Source organism: Anneissia japonica, unplaced genomic scaffold (assembly GCF_011630105.1).
Source record: "Anneissia japonica isolate Jap-2015-1 unplaced genomic scaffold, ASM1163010v1 scaffold287598_len761594_cov195, whole genome shotgun sequence".
Taxonomy (NCBI): Eukaryota; Metazoa; Echinodermata; class Crinoidea; order Comatulida; family Comatulidae; genus Anneissia; species Anneissia japonica.
The window spans coordinates 503,950-514,952 of record NW_022705477.1 but is presented as its reverse complement, the minus strand read 5'-3'; the positions used below and the strand labels follow the sequence as shown (position 1 = coordinate 514,952).

At 33.5% G+C, this 11,003-nt stretch overlaps 1 protein-coding gene across 1 annotated transcript in view; it reads right to left on the bottom strand.

The window, feature by feature from the left end:
- LOC117105574 (hyalin-like) overlaps window positions 1–1,392 on the bottom strand; it is an 18,373-nt gene extending 16,981 nt beyond the window's left edge. The window contains exon 1 of the mRNA XM_033246753.1: window positions 1,321–1,392. Within this exon, the coding sequence (XP_033102644.1) occupies window positions 1,321–1,347 (27 nt within the window). The 5' untranslated portion in view covers window positions 1,348–1,392. The remainder of the gene's footprint in view (window positions 1–1,320) is intronic.
- Between the last annotated feature and the right edge of the window lie 9,611 nt (window positions 1,393–11,003).

Genomic DNA, 11,003 nt, shown 5'->3' with positions numbered 1-11,003 from the left:
TATTGATTTGGCACTGGACCTATGGTGTCTTTTTCAGGTTCAATGATTATCGAGGTACTTTAAGATGATCACAATTATTGCTGTTATTGTCATTGTTATTATCATTATTATACATTATTGTTATCATCAACATCATCATCATCAGTAATCTTTTCTTTTTTAGGTTACAATATAATTATTTTTCGCACCACCTGGAAATATTCGTTATTTTTTATTAATTACCATTTATTGCTCTGGCATCTGCGTTTATTTCGTATTTAACACACAATCGCTAGTTTACAACGGACATTTCCGAAGTTTCAATAGAAAAAACGAAACAGAACAGGCCAGAAATACGCGCTTGTCCTACAAACAGGTGTTGTGCTGTTTCACAACGCCCTAGTTAACGTAAGTTTACCCTGTCATGTGGGACCTTAGCAATCCAATGGTTGGTGAAAAGTTCCATTATAATAGAATTTTAATAACAAACAGAAAGACAGGACTTGGACAGAACAAGACAAATAAGACAAAAAAAGCAACAGCTCAAATTACACAAAGACAACGAACAAAATTTTGTGAAAACAAGAAGGATAATTGGGACGTTCACTACCGTATTAACTAGAAATAAAGTGTTTCTTTGCTGAATAGAAAATGATTTTTTATTAATGGAATCGACAACAGGGGAGGTAGAAAATTACATATTTTAGGGCCAGTAAATGTAATATTATGTTGAAAATAGTTTGTGTTATGATTAGAAATGTATACATGAGATCTACCTCGAGTGCACTAGAGAGAAATTAATTTTGAATATATCACAAACGTACTTTGTCTTTAGTCTCATTATGAGGATTGAGGAGCTGAGTTTCGATTTTAAATCGTAAGAAAAAAATGCTGCTTTGAATTTCCAAAAACCCTGGTATTAGAAAATGTCTAATCCTAAATTACGGAAGTGTTGAATCTCTCAGTGGTTATTCGAGTGGATTAGGATTAAACATTTTCTAGAGACAACGGTTTCTTTACTCATTACTTGAAACTAGAAATAAGGTGTTTCTTGTTAGTAGAAATAAAGTTTCCCCCTCACCCACACTCCCACCCACGTATTAAGTTCCAAAATTTAAGAAAAATTAGAGAAAAAAGTCAGAGACTAGTGCCATAATAATAAATTTTGTTACCGCACAACCATTGTGGAGGTGAGGTGGTATAGACCTCAATCTGTGAACCTTACCCTGCCCCCCCCCCCCCCCATTACGAATTCCTGGATCCGCCACTGAAACTGGTTGAATATAGGTAACGTGTTGTAACAATATTATATAATACAATATTAGCAGCAGATATACTTACCATTAGAAGAACTTGTAATAATCCCATAGTGTACCGTTTGTCAACTATGGTGTAACATTATGTAATGTGCTCACTTAGAAGGCGTTAGCATCAATAAGTTTTATTTAGTTTATCAGCGACGAATCACAAACATAATTAAGCCTCCAGCGAGTTGTGATCAATTGTATTTGTTTCACTTTGATGAGCAATACTGTAATGACCTATAATTCTCTAAACTTTAAAATTAAACTTACAATAATGAATGACAGATACTGCAGACTATGATAACACATCTCTTTTTTGAATGTTATATTTTTATAAAATATGATTTTCAGGTTAAGGATTCAGGTTATATAATATATAATACGCCGATAAATCCATAAATTACAGTAACATCCGCTGTCGTAACGACACAACAGGAACCGGTCGAAGACAGTCTTCAGCATGTGGTAATCGATAAGGTGTTTGTGAATAGTGGCGGATACAGAATTTGTTATAGAAAGATTGACGAGACGATTTGTTTAACAAATTGAAATTGCTAGGTGTTTTGAAGTTACACAAATTATGTACCTCTTCATTTATATTTGATCTCTATCATGAAAAATTGCCTCAAGATTTAAATGAATATTTTACATTTATCACACACCCACATGAAACTATGCAAAACTCAAAGGGAAATCTATATCCGCCAAAGGCTGCCACTACAACTGGACAATTTTTAAATTACCTCTGTAGGCTCCAACATTTGGAATAAAATACCAATACACATCTTTATTCTTTATTAAAACTTTATTTATAGAGGATAACCCTTCCAACTGGACCAAGAAGGCAGCTAAAGTTCAGGGGCCCTCTATTAAATATATAAAACACATCAGAAAAAATGTTTGAATAATAATTAGATAAATTATTATCTAATTATTAGAAAAATTTATTAGAAAGCAAAATACGTTTTCGATGCTATCACAATCTGTAGGAAATGAGTCTGCCAGCAGCAAAAAAGTTTCATTTGCTAAAACTTCAGAGCTTCCAGGAGGCAAAGCTTCTTCGACCCCACAAAAAGGTACAAAGCATCTAAACCTGATGCCTCAGAGCCCTAGGTTCCTGCCCCCTCATATCCTAGGACCCCACCCCATGGACTATATAAATACTTTAACAGCATTCGTTCCGCCAGAAAATAAATCCTGGATCCGCTAGTGATAATAGAATTACCAAGCATATCTAAATAAAATGAAACACTGATGCAAAATACTGTACTAATATTCTGTGAAGTAATTTATTCACTTTATATCTATTTGCTATATTACAACCTTCCCAATGTCTGGAAGATATATTTTAAGAATTCCAGTGGCAGATTCAAGCAGTGGGTAGGGGGGGGGCTGGTCCAGTTGCCCTGGGCCCCTTAAAGTTTTTTAAATTTAAATGGAAAATGGGAAAAAAAATGGAGAAAAAAAATAAAATTATATTCAAGAGAGTGTCATTTCTGGCAACCTAGAGGTGCCACAATTATAAATTTTCTGACCTCAGCCGTAAACATGATAGGGTTTGAGGTGGTCTAGACCACCATCTGTGGAAGTCCCTACCTGGTCCCCTGTATTTAAAATTCCTGGATCCACCATTGAATTTTATTTATAGGGCAAAGAGCTAGAATATTTCAACCTAATTCGATGAAATATGTCTTCATAAAAAAAAAATTCAATATTCTTTAGTATGTAGGGTATTGGTATAGTTAATGATAAATATATAATGAATATACCTGTATATTATATTTAATTTAAAAATATTCAACATATAGATACAGGAAAATTAAAAGATAAGAACAATAAATGCCCTTCTAGACAATTAGATCCAAATATTATGACAAACAATAAAATACATTTATAATATTCTTAAGAATTATTAAAATCTTTAATATATGTTGTACTTTTATTAGTGGGGGTTCTACAAAACAGAGGAATACTCCATCATCTGCAAGAATTCTTGCTTCACCATTAGTTTACTAAAAACGTTTTTCTGTCTTGGAAAAATCAGTTCTACAACATATCAAAAATTGTTTTTCCTCCGGAGCCTGACTTTAACCGCTTCCAAGTTTTCCTTCAAATATGCTTTTTGTGTCTTAGAAAAATCAGTTCTGCAACATATCAAAAACAAATTTTCCTCCGTAGCCTGACATTAAACATAGAAGGAATGATGTACTACTGAAGAACTGGTGGTAGGGAATGAATATCTGTCTTTCCAGTCTGCCCCATTACCTTTACCTGAGGCTGCACCCAAAGCTGAAAAGTTACATTATCTACACTAAATGTCAGGTTTTCACTGGGCGCAGCCATTTTATTTGGTCTGAATACAGGGAACACTTCATAAATACTCCTACATCACTCTCAAACAATTATATAGGGAGAGACAGCAATTATATAGGGGCAGCATAGCTAGAAAACAAATAATTACGAAATGTATGCAGGGCGTACCTACGACGCCCCTCGCTATAAAGTACGGCCAAAGAGGGCGTCGTCACCACACCATACAACTGGAAAGGGTTAAAATAGAGTTAATCAAATGGGTCCCTATCCCGCCACTCTAACCATGAAAAAATTTAATCTTCACATCTTTATGAACATAGGTAAGATTTATATATAACTTTCATTAATAGGATTTTTTAGTACTGAGTCGAGCTTATAAGAGAAGAGGTAGATCTGAGTAAGACCCTTTCTTAACCATTAGCCGCTTTGCAGCGATTGTTTTCCCCTAAGAAATGAATGCAAATAATTGTTCTGTTATTAGAAAAGTCAAAGAATGTTAATTTGTTTTGCTCTTCTTTTTTCTATGTAATGTTAAAAGCCTAATATAATTTGTTTTCTAATAAATTCAAAATAATTTAATTATATGAATATTAGGCTGTTTTATACAGCAGAAAAGGTTTACATATTTAAGGTAGTCGAAATGTACTGATTATAACATTTGTATTATAACAGAATTGTCCAATATAGCTAACTTTATTGTCCAATATAAAAAAATGGAAATTTGTTTCCTCTTTGGCAAACAGATAAAAGTGAATAAAAACACGTGAAAGTACAAGATGAGATAAACACAATTTTACAATCATTGAAAGAGAGCACATCATGATTAATGATTCATGATTAGGCCTGTCTCTTATACACATCTAGATGTGTATAAGAGACAGTATATATATATTGCTTTGGCACTGGACCTATGGTGTCTTTTTCAAGTTCAATGATTATCGAGTCCCTAGGAGGTACTTTAAGATGATCACAATTATTGCTGTTTGTCATTGTTATTATCATTATTATACATTATTGTTATCATCAACATCATCAGTAATCTTTTCTTTTTTAGGTTACAATATAATTATTTTTCGCACCACCTGGAAATGTACTATTTTTTGTTAATTACCATTTATTGCTCTGGCATCTGCGTTTTTTTCGTATTTAACACACAATCGCTAGTTTACAATGGACATTTCCGAAGTGTCAATAGAACAAACGAAACAGAACAAGCCAGAAATACGCACTTGTCCACAAACAGGTGTTGTGCTGTTTCACAACGCCCTAGTTAACGTAAGTTTACTCTGTCATGTGGGACATTAGCAATCCAATGGTTGGTGAAAAGTTCCATTATAATAGAATTTTAATAACACACCAATGTTGTTCCCAGCGCTAGCTATAAAATTTAGAGTAGGCCTATGTTTTCTGGAGGAGACGGGAGTTTTATCAGCGTTATTTTTCATACTCATAATATTCATTTTTTTATTCAGTGGTGGATCCAGGAATTCGAGATAGAGGGGGCCCAGAGAGAAACTTTCATCTATAAATGGTCCAGTAACCTCGGCCCCACAATGGTTGAGGCTGAGTAAAAAAATATATAATTATAGCACATCTAGATGTAAATGGTACACTGAGACTTATATGAATATTATTTTCACAATTTGTTTTTTTTTTTTATTTAGAAAAAAAATATGGGGAGGCTCCCCTTTAATCTGCCATTGACTTAGGCAGGACGGGCAATGATGCTCTAAGATACTAAAGCTCTATCAACAACAATTTAGGAATATGTGAATAATGTGTGTGATGTGCCTACACAGTATGATGACGTCACATAAATGTGGCAGTGTGGACAGAGTTTTCAACGTAACATATATTTGATTCCTTTTCAAATTCATACAAATATAAAATACAAAATCAGTAACAATTCAGGAGAAAAGGCAAAAGGCACAGACCCAAGAAGAAGAAACATCTTGTGGTGAGTCAGCCTGAAACAAAAAGGCAAAAGGGAGACGGGAAAAACAGAAAGATAGGACTTGGACAGAACAAGACAAATAAGACAAAAAAAGCAACAGCTCAAATTAGACCAAGACAACGAACAAAATTTTGTGAAAACAAGAAGGATAATTGGGACGTTCACTACCGTATTAACTAGAAATAAAGTGTTTCTTTGCTGAATAGAAAATGATTTTTTTTATTAATGGAATCGACAACAGGGGAGGTAGAAAATTACATATTTTAGGGCCAGTAAATGTAATATTATGTTGAAAATAGTTTTATGATTAGAAATATATACATGAGATCTACCTCGAGTGCACTAGAGAGAAATTAATTTTGAATATATCACAAACGTACTTTGTCTTTAGTCTCATTATGAGGATTGAGGAGCTGAGTTTCGATTTTAAATCGTAAGAAAAAAATGCTGCTTTGAATTTCCAAAAACCCTGGTATTAGAAAATGTCTAATCCTAAATTACGGAAGCGTTGAATCTCTCAGTGGTTATTCGAGTGGATTAAAATTAAACATTTTCTAGAGACAACGGTTTCTTCACTCATTACTTGAAACTAGAAATAAAGTGTTTCTTGTTACTAGAAATAAAGTTTTCCCCTCACCCACACCCCCACCCACCTATTAAGTTTCAAAATTTAAGAAAAAATAGAGAAAAAAGTCAGAGACTAGTGCCATAATAATAAATGTTGTTACCGCACAACCATTGTGGACAGCCCTTACCCTGCCCCCCCCCCCCCCCCCCCCATTACGAATTCCTGGATCCGCCACTGAAACTGGTTGAATATAGGTAACGTGTTGTAACAATATTATATAATACAATATTAGCAGCAGACATACTTACCATTAGAAGAACTTGTAATAATCCCATAGTGTACCGTTTGTCAACTATGGTGTAACATTATGTAATGTGCTCACTTAGAAGGCGTTAGCATCAATAAGTTTTATTTAGTTTATCAGCGACGAATCACAAACATAATTAAACCTCCAGCGAGTTGTGATCAATTGTATTTGTTTCACTTTGATGAGCAATACTGTAATGACCTATAATTCTCTAAACTTTAAAATAAGATTTACAATAATGAATGACAGATACTGCAGACTATGATAACACATCTCTTTTTTGAATGTTATATTTTTATAAAATATGATTTTTAATGAAAATTAAAGGGTTCAGGTTATATAATATATAATACGCCGATAAATCTATAAATTACAGTAACATCCGCTGTCGTAACGACACAACAGGAACCGGTCGAAGACATTCTTCAGCATCTGGTAATCGATAAGGTGTTTGTGAATAGTGGCGGATACAGAATTTGTTAAAGATTGATGAGACGATTTGTTTAACAAAGTGAAATTTCTATGTGTTTTGAAGTTACACAAATTATGTACCTCTTCATTTATGTTTGATCTCTATCATGAAAAATTACCTCAAGATTTAAATGAATATTTTACATTTATCACACACCCACATGAAACTAGGCAAAACTCAAAGGGAAATCTATATCCGCCAAAGGCTGCCACTACAACTGGACAATTTTTGAATTACCTCTGTAGGCTCCAACATTTGGAATAAAATACCAATATACACATCTTTATTCTTTATTAAAACTTTATTTATAGAGGATAACCCTTCCAACTGGACCAAGAAGGCAGCTGAAGTTCAGGGGCCCTCTATTAAATATATAAAACACATCAGAAAAAAATGTTTGAATAATAATTAGATAAATTATTATCTAATTATTAGAAAAATTTATTAGAAAAAAAAATTATTAGAAAAAAATATCAAAAATCAACCTCAAATCGCCTTATTTTGCCAGCTAACCTACCCCATACCCCACCCTGAACCTTACCTATTCATTGAGCCGCACTTAACAATCCCAAAAAACGAAATGGTTAAAACCAAATACAGTTTTAAGTCCTTAGTAACGAGTATAATATTATAAAATATATGGCAATAATTAAAATTACCCCTGTACATATTATTCCAGAAGCATTATCATAAATGCTCTTATTTTTTCTCTTGCATATATCACTTTTTTAAAAGTGGTATTTATACAAGCATTCGGAAACAGAGGACACTATGATTTCAAACAAAAAAAGTGAAAATGATTCTTGTTATTAGTGAATACGCCAAAAAAAAATCCATAACACAGTATCAAATCCGTTGTCGTACTCTATGGTATCCAGTAATCAATAAGGTATCGTCAAACTAAACTATGTATGTAGGCCTAATTATCGTATTTATTCGAATAATTAACACCCGGAGCATGTATTGTTGAGAAGGGTTTTTGAGGGGATGTTTATTCAGGAAAGGCATTTATTCGACGAATGTGTTTATTTTACATTTTTTGGGTGTAAAATGGATACGTAATTATACGCAAATAAACACTCCTTAATTTCACTGTAAATGTGAAACTACAACACATAGGCCCTAATTACTTATTATTGCGTGATCATAAAGTCTTATTGATCCCAACCAGGTTAAATAAAAATGTAATTCTACTGGAGTAGAATATTATTAGAATATTTTGAGAATGATGTTGCTTCCATTTGTTTTGTTTAGTCATTTAGGAGGCGTTCCTTCGAGGAAAAAAATAACGCCCCGGGGTGTTCATTCCAAATGAGGCTCTGAAGGGGAGGGGAGTTTCGAGGGGCGTTTCTTGGAATAAATACTGTATATGTCTAATATGCTGTAAATTTCTTTGAAGATAAATTTATTTAGTGTATTTATTTTATACCAAACGCTCTGGGTAGCGCCCAAACGTCGGCATGTCTGTGATTTTGCCATTATGTGTATTGACAGTAAAGTAGGAAAGTGGGGCACGGTAACCATGAGCATCTCTGCTCACCTGATCTGAAGTCATAACTCCGTATTACTATTACCATTAATCAATCAACTAACGTTAGCAACCACAGGAAATAATTGATTAATACAAAATGATCAAAGATGGACATTTTTTTCTACTTCACAGTGGTAAGATTACCGGTGCAAAAATAATTATAGACCTACAAACAGATAATATTTATATTCTACTTTAACCAGAGACAGTTAAACGAGTACTCACACCAATGCTCAGCAATTAACAAGTACAATAATATAATTCAAGATAAAATGGATTTAACTTCTCTTGAAGAGATCTCTCATTTTTAGAAAACATTAGTATACAAGCATTCAGGCAGAGTTTTCATAGAGTTGAGTTCGATTATGAAAATGATGACAACTTAAAATTAATGATGATGACTCAAGATGATGATGATAATAATTAATGATGATTCATTATGATAATAATAATTAATGATGAGGATTCATGATGATGATAATCAATGATGATATTGTTGTGAATGATGATGATGAAGACGGTGACTGATGATGAAGCGGTTGTAATGACGATAAATGATGATGATGAATGGTGGTAGTGATGATGATAACGATGATGCCTGATGATGCCTACAGGTGTTGCAATCAGGTTGCACATTGCTTCCCTGACAGCTAATGGATGAACTCAGTAGTAATTATAATCGAGCTGGTCCAGTTGCCCTGGGCCCCTTAAAGTTTTTAAAATTTAAATGGAAAATGGAAAAAAAAAAATGGAGAAAAAAAATAAAATTATATTCAAGAGAGTGTCATTTCTGGCAACCTAGAGGTGCCACAATTATAAATTTTCTGACCTCAGCCGTAAACATGATAGGGTTTGAGGTGGTCTAGACCACCATCTGTGGAAGTCCCTACCTGGTCCCCTGTATTTAAAATTCCTGGATCCACCATTGAATTTTATTTATAGGGCAAAGAGCTAGAATATTTCAACCTAATTCGATGAAATATGTCTTCATAAAAAAAAAAATTCAATATTCTTTAGTATGTAGGGTATTGGTATAGTTAATGATAAATATATAATGAATATACCTGTATATTATATTTAATTTAAAAATATTCAACATATAGATACAGGAAAATTAAAAGATAAGAACAATAAATGCCCTTCTAGACAATTAGATCCAAATATTATGACAAACAATAAAATACATTTATAATATTCTTAAGAATTATTAAAATCTTTAATATATGTTGTACTTTTATTAGTGGGGGTTCTACAAAACAGAGGAATACTCCATCATCTGTAAGAATTCTTGCTTTACCATTAGCTAAAAATGTACAAATTAAGTACATTATTTGAATTAATATTATTATTGCAGTACATTACTGTAGCTCAATGCAGACAGTATCATCTTTACAGCCAGGCACCCTTTTTACCTCCAGTTTTTAAATATTCAAATATCTGTATCCCATCAACCGCTTCCAAGTTTTCCTTCAAATATGCTTTTTGTGTATTAGAAAAATCAGTTCTGCAACATATCAAAAACCAATTTTCCTCCGTAGCCTGACGTTAAACATAGAAGGAATGATGTACTACTGAAGAACTGGTGGTAGGGAATGAATATCTGTCTTTCCAGTCTGCCCCATTACCTTTACCTGAAGCTGTACCCAAAGCTGGAAAGTTACATTATCTACACTAAATGTCGGGTTTTCACTGGGCGCAGCCATTTTATTTGGTCTGAATACAGGGAACACTTCATAAATACTCCAACGTCACTCTCAAACAATTATATAGTGGCAGCATAGCTAGAAAACAAATAATTAAGAAATGTATGCAGGGCATACCTACGACGCCCCTCGCTATAAAGTAGGGTTAAAGAGGGCGTCGTCACCACGCCATACGACTGGAAAGGGTTAAAATAGAGTTAATCAAATGGGTCCCTATCCCACCACTTTACCATGAAAAAATTTAATCTTCACATCTTTATAAACATAGGTAAGATTTATATATAACTTTCATTAATAGGATTTTTTAGTACTGAAATGTCTGCCAGAGTGACTGGACAAACCGATCTGTTTCTTGCATGAGTTATTCTGCTATTTGGTAGCGAATTAACAGCTGGCTGCAATAAAATTGATTAAATGGTCTCTATCCCACCCCACTAACCATGAAAAAAAATTAATCTTCACATCTTCACAAACATTGATAATAATTTTATATAAGTTTCATTAATAGGACTTTTTAGTACTAAAAAGTTTGCCAGTTACTAGACAAACGGATCTGTTTCTTGCACATGTTACGTGAGTTATGGTGCCATTTGGGTACCGTACAAATGTGGCATCCGTGAAAGGTTGATTGCATACTTTACAAATTCGATCTTCTGCAACAAAAATTGGATGTTTATTCTCTGCACATAATACAGATTTGAGATTTAAGTTTTCGCCTCGGGCGAGCATTCGTTGTATTTTCGTCGTCCTACATGAATGCATATTGTGACGCAACGTGTGAGTGAGGAACTTGGATACCAGACCGACTGACCAGCTGTCTGGAATAATCTGAAGAACCTGTAAAAGATTTTAAAAAATGAATGATAGTTGAA